This window comes from Orbicella faveolata, unplaced genomic scaffold (assembly GCF_042242905.1).
Source record: "Orbicella faveolata isolate gen_17 unplaced genomic scaffold, um_ofav_v1 contig_35, whole genome shotgun sequence".
NCBI classification, from domain to species: Eukaryota; Metazoa; Cnidaria; class Anthozoa; order Scleractinia; family Merulinidae; genus Orbicella; species Orbicella faveolata.
This window is the reverse complement of record NW_028301564.1, coordinates 19199792-19218905: the sequence shown is the minus strand read 5'-3', so window position 1 is coordinate 19218905 and position 19114 is coordinate 19199792. Positions and strand designations below refer to the sequence as shown.

At 38.8% G+C, this 19114-nt stretch overlaps 1 protein-coding gene and 1 long non-coding RNA gene across 3 annotated transcripts; one reads left to right on the top strand and one right to left on the bottom strand.

Annotated features, from left to right (window-relative positions):
* Window positions 1-3856: 3856 nt before the first annotated feature.
* Window positions 3857-16488, top strand: LOC110045149 (T-box transcription factor TBX20-like). 2 transcript variants are annotated; one of them, XM_089272710.1, is made up of 7 exons: window positions 3857-4789; window positions 11192-11435; window positions 11824-12097; window positions 12481-12639; window positions 13219-13295; window positions 13793-13950; window positions 15276-16488. In XM_089272710.1, exons 1-7 carry the CDS (start codon window positions 4690-4692, stop codon window positions 15473-15475), a joined length of 1212 nt encoding a protein of 403 aa, XP_089128836.1. In that variant the 5' UTR covers window positions 3857-4689; the 3' UTR covers window positions 15476-16488. The 2 variants fall into 2 exon arrangements, with proteins under 2 accessions (XP_089128836.1, XP_089128835.1); XM_089272709.1 differs by lacking the exon at window positions 3857-4789 and adding an exon at window positions 9346-11006.
* Window positions 4535-9130, bottom strand: LOC110045152 (uncharacterized). The gene is made up of 2 exons (XR_002296198.2): window positions 9037-9130; window positions 4535-4799 (listed from the first exon to the last, which is right to left on the bottom strand). It is a non-coding gene; the product is annotated as an uncharacterized LOC110045152 (long non-coding RNA).
* Window positions 16489-19114: the final 2626 nt, after the last annotated feature.

Below are 19114 nucleotides of genomic sequence, written 5' to 3'. Positions count from 1 at the left end.
CCTACACATGCTTCTTACCTAGGTAGGTGTTAAACTTGCAATTGTTCACTATTCGATCTTGGTTCAAAAAATGTTCAAAATGTTGTTGAAATGATGTTGTTTACAGTAGCCAATGCGCTTAGCTACACCTAGCTGTAGTTTACAGGCATTCCACTTAAACTGAAAGAAACAAATATATCAACTAAACCAATAGGCTTAAAAATCCCAACAGGCGAGAGGCAGACCAGTTGGATGAATTGGGGAAAATGGTCAGAGCGGGACATAAACCCGAAACCTTCAGATTTCCAATCCAGCGCCCTAACCACTGGGCCACGATGCCTCCCCCTTGGTTGACGTCATCATTTGTATTTCCAATTCACCCGATGGAAGAAAAAAAAAAAAAACGTAATAATCACTATCATAAGCGTCCTTGCGTAGTTTTAAAGAAATCGATTTAAAACCTCTTTAAAAATTATGAATACAAACTGTTCAATATCACAGTTAGAGGCTTTTCTGCAAGGAAATGTCTCGGCAAGCATAGTTCTCTCTTTGTTACCAGAAGAGACCGATTTTGATACATTAAAGTTCTAACATGGTGGGGTAGGGGGATTAAAACAATAGAGATTGTTCAGTGGTATTAGTCCCCTGAGCCTCTAGTCGAAGCCATGTTTAAAATTGAAAAAAATTCTAAGTGGCTTATTAATAAAATGCCCATGTTCAGAATAGGCCATACTCATTTTCTCATAATTGAACTGGAACTTGCTTGTAACTAAGACTTTACAAATGAAAATGGTATTTATCTTTTTTTTATGATATATCCCCGCATGAGCCTCCATTGCATGCTAGTTCCAGTCCAATAGCAAAGCGAGGTCTAAAAAAAGATTGCATTATATTTAGAGGCTGAGACAACATTAGCGTGCTCTGAGAGGAATAGAGGTAGTTTAGCCGAAGTTCATTTCAAAAACGTACCTTAACCACCTCATTTCGCTCAATATGGGTGGTACCAAGAACTACCGTTGGGGAACATGCAATAGTTAAAATTAATATTTTAAGAGGAGGACTCCAATCAGGCCAAGAGGTGGTTTTCAGGAGGGTCCTAAATAGTGATGCCAGATGTCCCGAAAAACTGCATAACGCCCTGAAAGAAATGCTGGAATGGGGTATGGAAATATTGATACCCTTTCCGAAGCCATCGCAAGGAATCGAACGCTGTCAACGCTGGATCTATACTCGTTCCCGTGAAAATTTTACCGTCGATAAGATTACTAGATCGTCAAACCCTGCGCCATTCCGGTTTCTTTGTCTGAGTCTTGCGGGGATCCAAATTTCAATGACGCCACTCGACTCGTGGACATCGCTATTCCGAACACACTGGCCTTTTGAAGCAAAACCGATGCTGACTTGAAGAGATCAGGTCATAATCATAATCATAGAAATTAGAAATAAACTTACTAATCAAAGATGGGCTCCTTCTGTAAATTAAGCTCAATTTAATACAGTCAAAAATATTAGAGCACGTTCCAAACAGCACATACCCATGTTTGCTTTTGCCAAGTTTACAGGAAAGGCGATGACCTTAATTTCCGAATGACAAAGAAAAATTGACAAAGATTAATGGTATTTTAAACTACCGATTAATTTTAAAAGCTCTTCTGTCGGAGGGGCAAGGTTTGATGGAAACAAGTTATCACTCATTTCTTCAAATCTCTAGTTTTAATTTTGCTCTGCACGTTTGGCAAATTTGGTGTGCTTAAGACTGAAGCCTGTTCCAGGCTTTAAGGTTCAACGAGCCAAGTAGCCGTTATCCCTATAGCTAATCCCGCCCCTCTCTTTGTTTGCTTTAATCATTGTACAAGATTCCTTGAAAAAGTCCGTTCATTAGTCTTTGAGCCTTGAATAGGCTAGTTAACTTCGGTAATTGTTTTCCCAGCTGAAAAGATGCTCTTTAAAACTGGCTTAATAAAATACAGACAGTTTTCTGGGCCACCAAGGAGTGCAACACTGGCACGAGATGGGCTGTGTTATTTTTTAATTTGTTTATTTATGTATTTATTTTGCATTCTCTGTTGACATATATTATTTCTTGGCTCTGGTCAGACTATTACTTGCTGAAATTTCAATACCCATGCGATGTACCAATATGAGGAAGCATTTCGTTGACAACCTTTTGTCATGCTCCTTAAAGGCTTTTTATCTCCTTTAACTTGTGAACAGTTTAATGAACTTGGCATAGAAAACAAAGGTATAACCTCCGGCCCTTATTTTTAGCCGGACTTACTTTGTTTCAGGCATTCCTTTCTTTGGCATGTTACCAAGACACTGGATTATTTTAATCGCTTGCCCCCTAGGGTTATTTTAGGCCATTAACTGCTCTGTATTTTTTAAGTTTGTCGTTTTTATTATTTTTGCTGTTGTTGTTGTCACCTGTTCTTTCTTTTAGAAACAAGTTTTCTCCATAATAAACAATAAATTATTTTCTCTATGTTTTTCCACCGTCCAGTGAGAAAAGAATTGTGGTAAAAAGCAATTCCCATTTTCGATGTTCTCGTTTATTTTGTATTCTCTTTAGTTTGAAGAGGAATGATATGCTAATCGTAACCAGGCCCTGAAGGAGTGAACAGTGCGAACATATGGAACACGAAAATGAAAAACAGTGCCCCTCTCATTTCGTCCTTCCGTGCCCAGTCTGTCTGGGCAGTGTTCGAGGAGTTCATTCAATTGTGGGAAATAATTCTTTTCTAGAATTTAACACTTCCTATGGCTATGTGCTAACAATAACAGAAAGGTGCGACTGTTGTTAATCCTAATTTACCGCTGCGAGCGTGGGGAAGAAAAAGGCTTTAGTATTCTGTTGATTAATTCTTTGGAAAGGTCATCACGTTCTTTTCAAACTTAATAAGGGTGATAACCTCGCGCTCTCACGGTCTAGAAATAGAAATACTTATTTAATGAACACGATGACAACCCAGCGAGGCTGAGATGCTGTGATAACGCGATAAAGAAGGATTTCCGTGGATCGCAGTATGAAGTTTTCAACCTGTTTATCGAATGCCAGCCCTGATATTTCATGTCACAATTTTTAAAAGTTGTTTTGGAGTTGCCGATGACAGAGCATGAAAATTTGAAATATTCGACAGTATTATAATCGTGAGGGGAAAATTGTGGAAGGTGTCTGACCAAAGATGTACGATCATGAACGTTCGGCTCACAACGGCGTGAACAGTATGATAATATATCAGTTTATATCTTTGACTAAAGAGCCACTAGATGTTTTTCAATCTTATTTTCAAACTCTCAACGGAGTAATTTTTCTCCTTATGAACACCTTGCTGGTATTTCTTAAATTTGCTTCTCTGTCTAGCAAAAACAGCCCGCATTAGTTTCTATAAGTGTAAGAGCTCTTTTCTGATGGCGAGTGTGAGGAGAAAGGTTAGTGGGTGAGACTGAATTGCGAAGTAGACATCGAAGAAAGCAAATATTTACAGCTGTCATCAGTATATACTTCATTATCACTATATGAAAGTAGATGTTTCCAGTTGTTAAGGTTGATATGAGTAACACTGAAATGTTATACGGGAAAGAAATCATTCGAAAATATCCTAGGTATAAGAGCTGCTCGACAACGTACAATAAATTGCATGTACCCCATACCCATATTACTTTTTCTGTTACGTGAGGACATACTTAGTAAAATGTAAGTGTGTTTTTTTTTCTTTCACACTCATTTGACCACAGAGCGGAAGCCGTTTGCCACATATGTATTTTTCTTGTTTCTGTGTTTTCTTTTCTCTTAATCTAAGGCCTGTACATCCTTCTTATATAGATAATGCCTTGCTAATTGTCAGGTGAATGTAAAGGCTTACTGACTATCGGCTTAAAACTCCATGGCGACCAAGCCAGTGATTATGAACACTCATGAGAGCCGGAATTATGCGGTTGGGAACGTATCGCCAAATTAGGGCACGAAATTCCTTACAGTTCTGCCATGCACAAGATAGTTAAATATTTCTGTTACCAGAACTTCCATCAAAGCGCACGTACGTACCTAAAGTTTCTAGGTCTGAATGATGTCAAAAGCAATTGGTGCAGCCCTGAAAGTATAATGGGATTTGACCGCACTTTATCAATCCAATTGACTTTTCTTGTGTTTACGTGTTCTTTTTTTCTTTTATTACGTCATCGATGACCAAAAATAGATTTGTCTAGGTACCCTAAAAAAAGAGTTAAGAGAAAACGTACCTATTTAGGTAAAGTTTTTAACACCGTCTAATACAGTTAAGTCACAAATCATGCTTCTATACCTTTTAAAAGAATACGAGGCAGCTTATGATAAGGTAATCTACCCCATAACCACGTAACCATGACGCTACCACGGTAACACAAGCAGCGTCCATCAACTATTTTTGTCCACAAGTAATTAAGTAGATCTATTCCAAATTATAGCGACTGCCAAGGGACATTTTCAAAATTATAAGGTGTTGGTGCTTATGGTAGGAAACGCAAGCGAGGAAATGTCTGCACCCCATTAATTTATTGACCAGACAAACCACAAAGATGCAATCACACAATTTAATCTCCTATAACCCGATCAAGAGATGGTCAGCATCCGACAAATTTAGCGGCGGAAAGAACGTGTGGCAGGAGGGCAGCGTCACTAGCTGGCCTTCTTTCTCCATGCTTCACCAATGCTTCTAACAGGCTCAACATGCCATGCAGCTTTCGTGGTTCAATTCATGTCGCAGCTTAGAAGGCGTTTGCAGCAGGAATGTTCATGTCAGCGTAGACGTCTGCCATCATGGTGTAGGCACAGGTAACACAATCTGAAGGAAAAAACCCTGAAATGTTAGTACAGAGGGTTTATGACCTCCCCAACTAATACTGAGTGTGCGGCGGAAACTGGTAAAGCACGATAATCGTTTTGGCCGACAGTATAGTCATTAGTTACTAAGCTGAATTTAGGATATTGAGAAACGTGGTGACACCCTCTTGTGAACATATTTACGCCGTATGACGTCCTAAGATTCTAAAATCCTGTATAAGACTCGTGATAACGCACTGTTGGTGGATATACACGTAGGAGTTGTGTCGGAGTGGCACGTCTTGGATACCACCCGCACTTTCCAGACAAGGAAGTCTAAAGAAATATTGCTGTGCTTAAATTCAAAGTGGGAAGAGGTTTTCTACACAACAACAGATTAGCTACCCGCCTCCTAAAAGCGGTAAATTAAACTTCGAAGGAATTTTAAGCTTTCATGGCATTCTCTGCCAAACCAGCGCTAAGATACCTCCTTCACTAAACAATGTTGTAATCTCAATCCACCGTGGGAAAATTAGGCTTTCCGTGCGAGAGGCAGTCCCAAACGATCGAGTTGCATGTTTTACGTTTATTAGGCTGCCACACTTATCCTTAGAGAAAAATGAGAACAAAGCCGGCAGATTAGTTACCTAACTGTTCAACACTATCGCGACACGCCTTGCCTATATTTACTGTTGACTCTATTTCCAAGCAGTCCATTTCAATTTAGTTTATCGATTATTTCTTTAGCAGACATTCTCAGTCAAACCCTCCAATACGCCATGATATCAGTTACAAAACTTTAACAGTCGCGATCTTGAACAAAACGAATGAAACGTAACCTTAGTCAAGAAAGAGTGGCATGAGAGCGCATTTTTCAACGCCAAATATAGTCATAAATTGTTACTAATAATCCATTTTTCGTACGGAAACACCGAATGTGTTCGAGTACTTTGTACTCGTATTTTGGCAGTAGCCCTTGTTGAATTTAAGGGTTTGGTCACGCGATTCTTAGACATGTCAGGTTCAGGACTATTTTCCAAATGCTCTAAAATAGGACTCCATTCTAGTTATAGCGAATAGTATTTTGAAAGTGTTGCAAAACTTAATAAATTGATTAATAACGGATTGTCATGTCCAACAAAAACAAAGGCCGAACTTAAAACAACTCGTTTTGTTTGACTTAAAACGTTGCCCTGAATTCCGCTTGTGTTGTTTATGGTTGCTAGTATTCCATCATAAAATAGTCATTCGTTTCGTTTGTTGTTTGTCTCTCACCTGCAACTTAGCAATCTGAAGACTACATCATGAACCAAGCGACAAAGACTTAACTCCACAAATTACCAACCAAAAAGAACCTAATAACATTTATAGTAAACAAACGTCCTAGCTCAGACATGGTACGCTAAACATCTGAGTGGCTTTAAACATCCCCTGCCAGACGAACTGGCTCGATTGTGTTTCTGCATTTACTCTTCTGCATCAAGATGGATTGTTTATCAGCACATTACAAAAGGGCGAGAAATCCAACGAACAGCAGCAAAATTTGACTTGTTAAAAACGAAAGAAATATCTGTTTTTGTGAAACAGAGCCTCCTGGCCAATTCATACTGGGCAACAACAGTAGTGTAGAGACGTCAGATCCTTCACGGACCCTCCCCTTGAAAACGGGGCGAACACTGAGTTGTCGTAAGGCAAAGAGCAACAAAATACCTTTCAGTTAGAGAAGCTACGTTCGTAGGAGCCACCTCATTGCAATATCTACGGCGACCTTGTCACAAACAAACCTTAAATACGAATACTACTTCAATACAGAAATCAGCCTATCACCATAGGCTGCAGACAACAAATGATCCTTCAGTGGCCTATTTACATCACTTACATGCAATGAAGATCGATGGAAACCGTGGCAAGAACAGTCAACCAAAAAACTGATACTCGTGGAAAGACTGACGAGTTTTGACTTTGCAAAGTATGCAGGTCCATACCCAAATGTTAAGCGTACGACGGCGACGCGATTCATGTGCGGCCTGCTGCATGAGGTGGCCTCAGTAAAGAGGCGTGGATTTCAATCCAGATGTTGAGAGTTACCGCCTGTTGGCCATCAGGCACCTACCATGTTTAGCACTTAAGGTCGAGTGAAGCCCTTCCTTAATCATAGAATTGTGGAATTGAAACAAATGTCGAATAAATGCCTTCCGGCAGCTGTCTCCACAGAGAAGCTGAGAGATGATGTTACATATTCCGCTATATACTAAAACCAAGAGGTGAATGGAAGGAGAAATCTCCCATTCAGCCGTTGACCCGAAGACCAGTGGCCTAGACGGCTTTCATTTTTCTAAATCCTTCTAACGCATCCTAAGTAGGCTGTATTATGTAGTATTTCCTTGATTAGAGAAAGGCTAGACGACTGCTGAGCAGGGCACAGTCATCTTACCGACGGTGCATAAACTTTACCTTTGAAATAATTCTAAAGCTATAAGAGTTACTGACTACTGAAATCCGGCAATATGCAGTGGACGTGATTACCTCAATAACAAAAGCAGTGTGATAATTTTAGGCAAAAGGAGTTTCAGTGTAGATTTTGATATTAACAAAATACTTCCCAAAAGAATACTCTTAAACTATTTCTTGATGTTGTCGATGCTTTTCAAGAAAACGTACCCTAAACGATAAAAGTGATACTTCAAATTTGTAATTGCACAGTTTAGATCATTCCAATGATGATCGAGCGGTCGTTTTAGTTCAGACAGTCAGTGTGCTTGTTGTAAAAGAACTGAAGGAGTTAACAAGCTGTCCTCGGGACGCTTCTTGTCAAATTTGGAAATGTAGGGATGTTGATTTACTCATAAAATCTCAACATTATTCGTGAACCTCGTGCAGCTAAAGAACAACATTACTCGCCCATGAAGAGGTTTCTAATTGAGCAAATCGTCGTGGCAGAGTACTTACGCGAAAGCTACTCTTTTTTCAAATGTTAAATTTGCCCACGGCCAGTACTCCGTGTGTTTTGCTACTCTCGCATCACTGATACAGTATAGAACATCGGCGTGACAAGCTTTTCTCTCTAAGAAACGTTCTCAGTACTACGGCTTTGTCCTCTGGGTTACTCTCATCGTGCTCAGTTCTCGTCATCCATATTTATTATCGTAAGTAAATGGCAATTCAAACCCGCGAGTTTGTTTGAAAACTGAGTTTAAAAATGACCTTCATTGGGCAAGCATCCTTCCGTGAGGAATAGTGTTGTGAAAACATATTATACATATATGCACCGGCCACATACATGGGAACACCAGCATTGACGAGCTTCAAGGAAAACGCAGAAGTGTTTCTTGACGAGCCAGTCACTGTGATTGATTTGAAAACACTTGCGATGAAAGATTTTTCGAATGTCCCGGATTTTTCCTTTATTTTGTTTTACAGTTGAAAAATTTCAACGAGGGCCTGAAAGCATTCTCTTCATAGAGCTTTAAATTTTAAAAATTATTGCTAAATTCAGTAGTTTCTCCCGGCTTAGCACATTGTATTGTAATAAAAACATAATAATAAATATAATGTAAAAACAATTGCATTTATTTATTGAACTGATCGGTCATCCAGCAAGGGCCCTTGTGTACGTGTGGGAAACACGCTGCATAAAACACATGATGTACCTTCCAGAACTAGGTCACATTGTTGTCTTTAACGAAACACTGATTTCTACAGAAACAGGAAGGAAAGCATTATAAGCTTTAGTTCCTTTATTGCGTCACCCACCAAACGGAGTGTCACCAACTCAACGGCTATCATCTATTATCTTTCGAACTCACCAAATAATCATTTCTCAATATTACGTAACCAATCTTAAGGATTAAATGAAGATTTCCTATCAGGAAAATTAGATGAAAGACTTTCAATATTGAAATAAACTTCATCGTTATATGATACTATTGATATGGTACTGACCGATCAATGTAGCTAAATCTTTGCGGGCTCGTCACGGGCGGTTCACATCACGCGGCTTTGAAAACATAGTACGATTGATAAATAAACAGCTTAATTGAGCGATGATAGACAACGAATAGCTGTCTGTCCATTTGGAAACATATGGTGATAGTTTACACCAACGCTTTAGGCGAGGATAGCCATTTTCAAAACATATCACTTTAAGATTTGCGGTACAAATCACATTGCTTCATAGATTTTCCTTGGTAAAAGGCAGTTGAGTGGTATGGTTTAAAGACGACTTCCTGTTCTTGCGTTTTTAAGCCATCTACTTTTACCTGAAGGATTCTTCTGAAAGCAGACTTGTTCGTCACAATCGCTTGCCTCCGTTGTGCATGTCGTGAGCGCAAATTTAGCTAGACTTGAAACCTTATACTCATTGAAATAATGAGTTCCTATTCATGTTAATGCGACACTTATCTAGATTCTTATCAGTATATTAAGCTAATTAAGTGTATGGTGTGAATGGTGTCTGGTTTCATGTACGCCAAGATTGGTTTAACACAGGTCAAGAGGGACGTGTGACTTTTCTGCTGTGGAGGATTACTCAGCCCTTTTACAGACCTGCATAGATCCGTCGAAAAATCCAAAGAATGTGCTTTTGAGTGAGCGCGTTTCCTTCAAGAATAACGCTTGATAAAGGCCATCGATCTGGAGGAACAATGTCAACTCAGGAAGTTGAGCAATTTCAGTCTTTCCCACAAATCCAGATGTGTCGAGTTGCTACTGCTATCGGATGAAGATCTTTGTTCTCATCATCACGGAATAAATGAAATGTTTCTTTGTCTTAAATAGCTAACCTAATCAAAAGCTTTTCAAATGCACTGGATGGATTTCGTCGGCGTCTCTGTGCTTTCTTCGGCTCTGATAGTAAATACTCATCAGCGTGGGAAAATAAGTTAGCCTTGTCAACAGCCATTCCTCTCTCAACGGTAACACGCACTTTTGTTTAAAGCAAAGCAATTTTAGCATTTCCAATAGTGTCGGAATAGTGGTGCCTCGTTGATATCTTATTGTTAATAGGTTGGTAGTTCGTGCCGTAGATAAATTTTTAAACTAAAGCTCGTTTTGTTAGAGAGCAATTTGTAATGATCTACCTTCATTATTTCAAGGGAAAAGGACAGAGAAAAAAAATTATAGGGCGGCCTGTTTTGTGTTTAACTTAGAATGCATAAATTGATGGGTGTATCGGCCAAAAGCTCTGAATTGCGCCGATCTCTCGCTATCTTAAATAAATAAACCGATCTGGGGGTGCTACCAATTTCCGTCAACTATCATACCAAACAAACAAACGTTTAAACAGTGTAAAGTGGTTATCTTTAACGAAGGTCAGCGTTAGTAACATGAACACCACGCTACCAGTCTTACATTCAAAAAATCTTGATAATTTCAGAGGAACTCGACTTTTTCCGCAGCTGGTTTTGAAGGCCGCTGTTGAGAATTGATCTTCAGTTTAAGAGCCGTGAAATATTGGATAGACAAGATTGTCAGCTTTTAGATTCGGTGCTATTATCTTTCATCAAAAGAGGAGAGGTCTAACCTTGCCTCTCAGCCCCGCTTAACACAAACCTTTCTTAACTTTTCTTTTCCTGGTGCGGCTGCAAGCTATCCTAGAAAAGCTGCCCTTGTTTTTGTTGGTTAAGGACCAAAACAAGCAAGACCACAAAATATGACGGTCATGATTTTTTTCGTTGTTGTTGTTGTTGTTGTTGTTGTTGTTGTTGTTGCTGCTGTTGTAAAACACTAGATGTATTTAGCAAATTTATAATTATTTTGCAAATTAAAGGCTCCTGCAAAACTTTTTTCTTTTACTTGGAGAACAAGCTCCCGACAGTATAACCAAGGAGGTGTTCTTTCCTATTATTTATTTATTTATTTATTTATTTATTTATTTATTTATTTATTATCGCAACTCTAAATTCAATAATACGTTCCGTATGTGCATGTGACGTGTTGAGTATCATAATGAGTGGCATTTGACGTTCTATTTTGGGACAAGGTCTCGTCCCAGTGCCTTCCCCTAAAAGAATTGACAAATACCTAGGCTGTCATCAAAGTATTAATTGCTGTTTATTGCCTGTTTGCCAAAGAACTTAGCAGCTTGCGTGAATCGGGTGCGACAAACGAACGCAGCGTCTGTGAAGTATACAACAAGTCGTAATGGAGTCTTCACCTCCACTCTCGCTGAAGGCTAATGCTTTTTCCATAGCTTCTCTGATGTCTTCCAGAGATGATCGAAGCGATTTTGGTAAGTGCTCAAAACCGTTGCTGGTATTTTAACACACTTATCAGCTAAGTCATCCGTTTTGAGATTTTCACAAAGTGGCGCAAATTTTTGAGCGTGTTGGACGTACCGTACTAAGAATCCCTCAAAACAAAGCATACTGAGCTCGTTATTGTGTTACAAATCATAATTTGTATTCTGTCATTTAGACCCAAGAGAGTCTCCGAAGGACAGAGAGAGCGTTTCCGAAGACGAAAGCGCCCAGCCACCACCGGCCAAAAGGATGAAATCCTTGTCAAGTGAAGTAGCCACCGACGACGAAGACGGCGGCGAAGTGTTCGAAAACCCGTTCAAGGACGAGTTGAAGAACATAACTGTGGAATTGGAAGGGAAAGAGCTATGGGAACGATTCAGTGAACTAGGAACTGAAATGATCATCACCAAGGCTGGAAGGTGAAACATCCACTGTTGGAATGTTAAATGTACTAACCTGGAAAAAAGCGGCGTTTACGTTGTGCCACCAACTGATCCATGCGCTAACCGCTAATAAATCGGTGCCGGAAGTCAAAGTTGTTAAAAAGATAAGAGCTGTTTTGTAAACAGCTTCTTTACTTTCGCACAAACAGACAACATTTTGCCATTAACGTTTCTCACGGGTGTGAATTAGCTCATTCACGCAAACAAACTACTGAACCTAAAGTTATGATTTGACACCTGATAAGTGATGTAAGTCACAATCTCGATGATTTAATTTGCCAGACACGTAACTTTACGGACTTTATGTAAATAACTATCTATATTATCCTGCCAGGTAATTTGAAGTTTGCCCCTTTGCTTGCAGGCGAATGTTTCCCACACTAAGAATATCCGTAAACGGCGTCAACCCTAAAGCAAATTACATGGTCCTAATGGATATTGTGCCTGTTGACGACAAACGCTACAGATACGCCTACCACCGTTCAACATGGCTTGTGGCTGGTAAGGCTGATCCACCAGCTCCTGTTAGACTTTATATGCATCCAGATTCACCTTTTACAGGCGAGCAGCTGTTAAAGCAGATCATATCGTTCGAGAAAGTAAAACTGACCAACAACGACGGCGACCGTAATGGGCATGTAAGTTCTAAACGGTATCACTTTCTGCATTATATCTGCCGTTAAGTTTGACTAAGACATTCGTTGTAAAATAGCCAGAGATCAAATTCGTATTCTTTATTTACTACGTTTCCCGTTTGCAGCGTCCACGAGAAAGCAATTGTAGTTTCCTAACATCCTCACCATTCTTATGCCATGAGATCTATTTCAAAGAAACAACTAGATTCCAGCTACATTTATGCGCCAGAAACTTGATCGATTGACCCAAGTTTGCTGTGTCTGTCGTTTCCTCCTAGGAGATTGGGAAAACACGCCACTGAATGAAATGACGTTTTCTTCATAACTCAGCTCTCTATCCTTCCATAAAGCGTCTTAATGATATCTTATGGTTTCAAACCTTGCAGCTTATTCTAAATTCCATGCATAAATACCAGCCAAGAGTGCATATCATTCGTAAACGTGACCACACAGCTTCTGTAATCAATCTCAAGTCCGAGGAGATGAAAACATTCACCTTTCCAGAGACGAATTTCATCGGAGTAACAGCGTACCAAAATCAACTGGTAAGTCATTGGAAGCGAACTGTTCCATTCAATCCTACGTTTCTTTCATTTCGCAAAATTCACCTTATTCGAATCTCAAGCTGTTCGAATCTACTTGAACAACAGACAAACCTTGGAATAACAAAATGTTTTTTACCTGCTTTCATTTTAATTAAATTATCATTTAATTAGGAAAAGCGCATGCAACATCGACAACTACAGTCTTTGATCCTTCTCTCTTAGCTATCTACCCTGAAACGCAAATGCCATCGCCTAACTGAAGGGAATTAATAGTATTAGTGTGCTTGTCAACAACAAACCAAAACAGGTTTTTTTTTTCATGAAACGCTGTGAACTTACAACCCAAGCTTTTTCCCACCATAAGATGTAATTTTCGATGTGGAAAAAAAAATGACAGAGCTGGATCGTGATCGGAAATATGTTCAAATTAAATCTAGAAAACTAAGAAACGGATATGGTCTCCTTGCACATTTGCAAGCCTTTTTTCAGTCATCGCTGTCAATTTCTTTTCGCGTGATCCTTACCTAATGATATGTTTGATAACTACTAGAGTTCCGTCTTTAATTTTCCGTTCTGTAGATCACACGATTAAAAATAGACAGCAATCCATTTGCCAAAGGTTTCCGGGACTCAGCACGTCTTATTCCAGTAGAAAGGTGGGTGGAACTTTGGTCAGACAAACAAAAGCTGAGTTTGTCAACTGAGTACCTATGCTATTGTTCTCTAGACTGGAGTAATTCAAATTGTGGTTAGATGTTTCTGTTCAATTGAAGATTATGTTATCCTTAGTCTAGAAAACACATAACAGACCGGATGAAGAAAACTTTTGAAAATGTCTATTACCGTTCCCACTACTGGAAGCAGTACTTTCAATTACATTCCTAGTTTTCTTCCAAACAGTTTTTTTCTGACACAGCTTTTGTCTCCTTCTCCTTCTTCTATTTCTACCGTGAAATGACAAGTGTCATCAGAAAACGTATTCCTTTGAGACTGCGGAATGATGCATAGCATTCTGCGAAATATAAAATAATACTGTTCTCTTCACTTCGACGATGATGAACCAAAGTACCTTAGAATAACGCTCCTCCAGGGCTATCGTAAACCGCCTACCCAAAGCAACAACTAAAAACGGTTATTTTCTGTTCTTTTTTAGAGATTCCTTTCACGACAGCCATCCGCATGCAATGATCCCAGACCCGATGTACACTTCTGTTCCCTTCCCTCTTATGCCACAGTTGGGTGTTAACAACAGATACCAGTTACCCAAGATGGGTTGCAGATCGCAGGACAAGGCGTCTTTCTTTCAATCAGGTAACTTTTGATATGTAAAATAAACAAAGTGTTTGGGAAGACCAGACCCAATACATGTGGAAAAATGTCCGTTTACCAAACAGAGAAAGCAAACATAATGGAAAAGAATCTACATCACACAAAAACATAACGAACAACAAAATTAGGAGTTTATTCATATTACCCTAATGGGTGGCATCTAAAAATTAATCGATTCTTACCACAATCTACTTATAACGACTTCTTCTGCACTGCTCGTGCAACTCAATAAAAAAAATTAACTAGAAACATTGAAATTTTTGATAGAACAAATTCTTTGATATAGACTCTGACTCGTGCTCGTGATACAAGAGAAGAAATGGTTTCTACTCTTGAAGTTGACATTTTCTTGTCAAGGATTGATCTTGTCTAGAAATATTTTTAGTTGCTTCATGTAAGTATAAGATAGGTAAAAATGTTTGGACTGATAAAGGAAAAAGCGCCTTTGGAACTTAAACCCGTGATACCCGCAAGGCAAATCCCTACAAAACCACACTTCTTGAAAGTGACGATTGTCACAATCGTTGTCGATAATTGGTCCTTTGTATTTCAAGCTGCATAGACAGTTCTTTCTGTGGTGGAAAACTGTAATTTACAAAACATCAGTTCACTTTGTAGCAGTTTACTTGTTGCTCCAATAGTTAAGTAATGTCACAATTACTTTTGTTGCCTGGTTTGCATTCTCCTCTTCATAGCCATTTTTTTCGTTTAGTAGATCTCGGAAATCCTGCGGGCGAATTTTGCTTTCGGAATAGTTCATGATTGCTTATAGTAAGGATGGATACTGTTATTTCTGGCAGTTGTAATTTCATGAAAACAAATTGGTTAATTTGAAAATTTTATGAAGAGTACTCCTCATATAAGCATTTGCACTGTGCGATGAAAATTCTGGAAAGTTCCTAAGTCGGAGAAAGCATCGGATCCACTCCTAGTTCAGTTCATCGACACCCAGACAAATTTATTTGAATGAAACCTAATACTAGATTCAATTTGCTCAAGAATAGTGGGTCTTTATTCCTTTATAAACCTTTTTGTCGTCTTGTTTGATGGGAGAATTGCATCGGAGCTCTTTATTTTTCTTTCCGTCAAAATTTTCCTGTTAACTCGTATTCAAAGAAATCTAACTGGATACCCGAGAGCTGTGGTTTTATGAAGAACGGCATTAAAAATACATTCCACTGGTCTGGCGTCTAATTTTGGCTACCCGCTTTTATAGGTTGCACCTTCAATAACTTCTAAAAACGTCTTGTGATTTCCTGCTTAGTCCTTTTTTTTAAATTTATGTCCTTTACAATCGTTTATTCAAGGTTGTCTTCCACCACCATCACCAGCTATTCCAAGGGTACCATTTACGGGAGTTCTGAGCGCGTTTCGCCAGCAGAGCTTACCTAATTTACTATCACCGACATTTGCTTCACCCAAGCCTATTGGAACACTGGAGGTACCTCCCCATCCACCTTACAGCGTTCACGGAGAGTTCCCTAGCTCAACATTGCCGTTCTTCTGAGCTCTCAGGCTTCTAAACTGTGTAAAGTCTGGATAAACTGTCGAGTGTTCATAACGATGGGGAAGCTTTACATAGATACCACCCTCATGTCGAGAGGCACATGCAAAGAATAACGTCATCTCTGTCTCTGGCTCTGGGCCCATGTTTAAGCACAACGATTTTCGCGCCCTTGCTTCACCTTCCTTCTCCATCTTTCTTCTGGTATTTAATAAAGAAACGTTCCACTGAACACCTAAGTTAAAGACCTTTTAGGTGGATTTAAAAAAAGCAAGCCCGGATTTTAGCCATATTCGTTGTAAAATAAGAAGCATTTGACCACCCACTATGTACGATAATTTAAGTATATTTCTCGTTTTATATCTTAGTGGTAGCCATTAAGGCGCAATTTTAAATTAAACTTCATTGTGGAGAAGAATTAAATAACGAGTTCACAAACTGCGAATAGTTCTAACTGCCATCCTAACGTTGTTTACTATATTTCGTAGGGAAATTTCGCGGTTAACGTGAAGAGTTTATTTTACAATTTTGCACATCTGTTTTCTTCTTTCTGTATAAAGCTAAAGGTTTTCACGAAATCTGACATACTTCATTGCCTCGTGTTTGTAATTCAAATATACAAGTAAAAAGTCCTCGTTTTGAGCAGATAGCGGTAGGTCTTATAGACCAGTTTAATTAACAACTTTGGATATCTTTCTTTTATATTTTTAAATTGTACTTTTTACACTTCCCTTTGTGTTACAGACGATTTCCATCTCTATTACATTAAAGATTTTAAAAATGATATTTAATTAAAGTAAATAACTAAAGAATTGGATCAACCACCTTTCTATCTTTTTGTCTGTATGTTCTTAACTTCTTCTATTCTAAGTTACATATTTATTACCAGTATTTGATATATATTTTAAAATTTTTAATTCCAAATGAAGAAATGTAAAAGGAAAGACAAAACTTTCACCATTCGCAAGCAGGTAATTTAAATGGTGCACACCAATTAAAGTATTTGTTCTCCTGTTGATGAGTTTGATGTACGTTGTTTAAGTCTGTTAGCGCAGTTAAAATCTTTGAATTTAGGAACCAAAGATGAATTGCCCAACGTACGAGAAAATAAATTTCAGATTGGGCCCTAAGATTTGATGCCCTTTCAGGATGAGCTTAAAAAAATCGTATGGCGTTTAAAAGTTTCTCTCGCCTGCAAGATCTTTTCATTGTCTTTGACCAAAGAAGAGCTCGACCAAGTTAACAGATAGAATTTAATTGGACTTGAGATACATCACCCTTAACTTACAGTAGAACTTCATGGGTGCTCTTAGCTAGAAAAAATGTCAACATGCAAAGTTTAGAGTCAACCAAAATAAACTGTATTTGTAATGTATCAATCCGAAATAGAAAAAAGAAAGTTTCCTGTCCAATATTACCTAATTATAAGAACGTCGTGGTCTACAGACCCAAGACTGACGACCGATGTTGCTTTGTCGAATTTTTCGCGCATCAATCGAATCCGACCGCACAAACAAAACTACTGCATTATATCAATCCCAGCGCTAAGGTATATTCTACAAACTATGTCAGGCCTCAGCCATATTCCTACTGGATTCGCGATGGCCTTCTTTTTGCCTTTGCGAATTTTCGTGCCCAAGCATTTCAAGCATTTTGCATTCTTATCTTGCAATCTATATTTGATCCTTTTTTTAAAGGCGCAAAAAGTGTTTTATTTCTCGAAGTGCTACCAACAGAACGCCTAGTCGGACACGACAAGAGAGTCGAGAAATTTATATTCCAAAAAATTCGCCAATGGATGGCTATGATTACACGCCAACTTCTACGGCCTGAAAAGTTATCAAGAAATGTTTCTAGATCGAGGAAAGAGAATATTTATGTTGACATTCCACCTGAAAGGGTCAATGGGTTCCTCCGAGTTAAAAAAGTGGTTTCATGTTGACAGTTTAAGCTTAGTTTTCAGATCATCATTTAGTTATGATAGTTAACGCAGGGCTCCTTAGGACGTTCAAGGCACTGCGATTTGCAACTTTAAACATGCTAATGAAATATAAGAATGGTATACTGTCAGCACCTTTACATCAGTACAGTTTGTTATCAAGTGTTGAGTGTGCAATGATTTGCTCGGCGAGTTAGCTTGTGATTTGTGCCTGTGTGACAGGCTTGGGACTCATTGAATGTGGACTGAAAGTCTCATTGAGAGTACCACCAATATTAAGCACCGCACTACAATAGCCATGTGCCACTGTCTGTAATACACTCTGTCGAATTTTCGGACAGATTATCCATTTTATTAATCTGGTAAAATGATCTTAATATAAGCTGTGAACAGAAGCCAAAAAGATACATTGATAACCCCATGTCATGGGAATGGCGGCACATTGAAGATCCTACCGACGGCTGGAAGCGGCTGAGATGTCCTGATAAGGGAAAATGCGTGGCCATCAAGACAGGCCAATTGAGAACAGATGGTTGGGTATCAGGTTAGCTGGCTGTTTTTGGGTTTGTGGGCCTCCTTGTTATCCAGGGCCAGAGGTTAGTTCAGCGATGAATACGAACTGTTTGTTTGTTTGTTTAACTTAGAATGGTCACTGCCACTTTAAGCACTTGGTGTTTCTTGAGTTTACTTTGATCATTATTTGCACATTATTTAATTATTTCTATTTATCTTTTTCTCTTGTCTATTTTTTTATTTGTTCGTTTGTTTATTAATGCTACTTGGCATCATCAATCTCTTATCCATTTTTTCGTTATTACATTCTCTTTCTTTAATCTTTTTTGATTCAGTATTCAAAGACACCGAAAACAAATACAAAGTGTGCCGGTTTTCATGTGTAGTCGTGTGGAAACCGGTGATACATCGTCAGTTAATACGCGATTACAAATTTTTGTTAGACACCTATGTTTGTCACATCCCGCCTCAATTTGCAACTTAAGACCCGCGAAAAACTAATAAGATAAGCCGATTTTCCTAAGTGGTCATGTTAAGACTATCCAAAATAAATGTTATTTTACGATGTTAGCACTGATTTCACGAATCCGTGTTGAAGGTCTTTTAGACAATTGGATGCGTCGACATTTGCGCCGGGGTCAAAAAATGGAATTTTTATTTTCTATCTATGTTTTCGTTACTTTTATTTTAAAAGTCAGCGCTTGACCCATTCACGATACCCGGGTGCGATAACCTAGTCAAAGAAAGACAGTCGAAGAAATATGTTTTGCAGTGATCATGTAAGAAAAAAGATTCGATGTCATACCTAATCAATGCGAGTGTTTCCGAGCCTGTCATTCTCTTTCCTCGGAAAACGTAGATAACTTTGCATCGTGACATATAGCCCTGGGTAAAGTATTCAGAAAATGTCACCACCCAGTGCCTTATCAAACTTCTACCAATGGCTTTGGATAACGTGATTTGCGTTAAAAGGATTTCTGGATTAATCCAGCAACGGGACCTGTAGCTTATTGTTTCTGCGAACGACTTCCCCTATTGCTGTTTGTGTCTATCGAAGCTTTCAACTTGAGGATAAACCACCGGTAAAATGGCTATCATTGACGAAAACGATCTTCAATTCAGCAATTATCGATGTCAACGTGGTGACTACATAATAGCAACACAGATAACATTCCTGTTTTGGAGTGAGG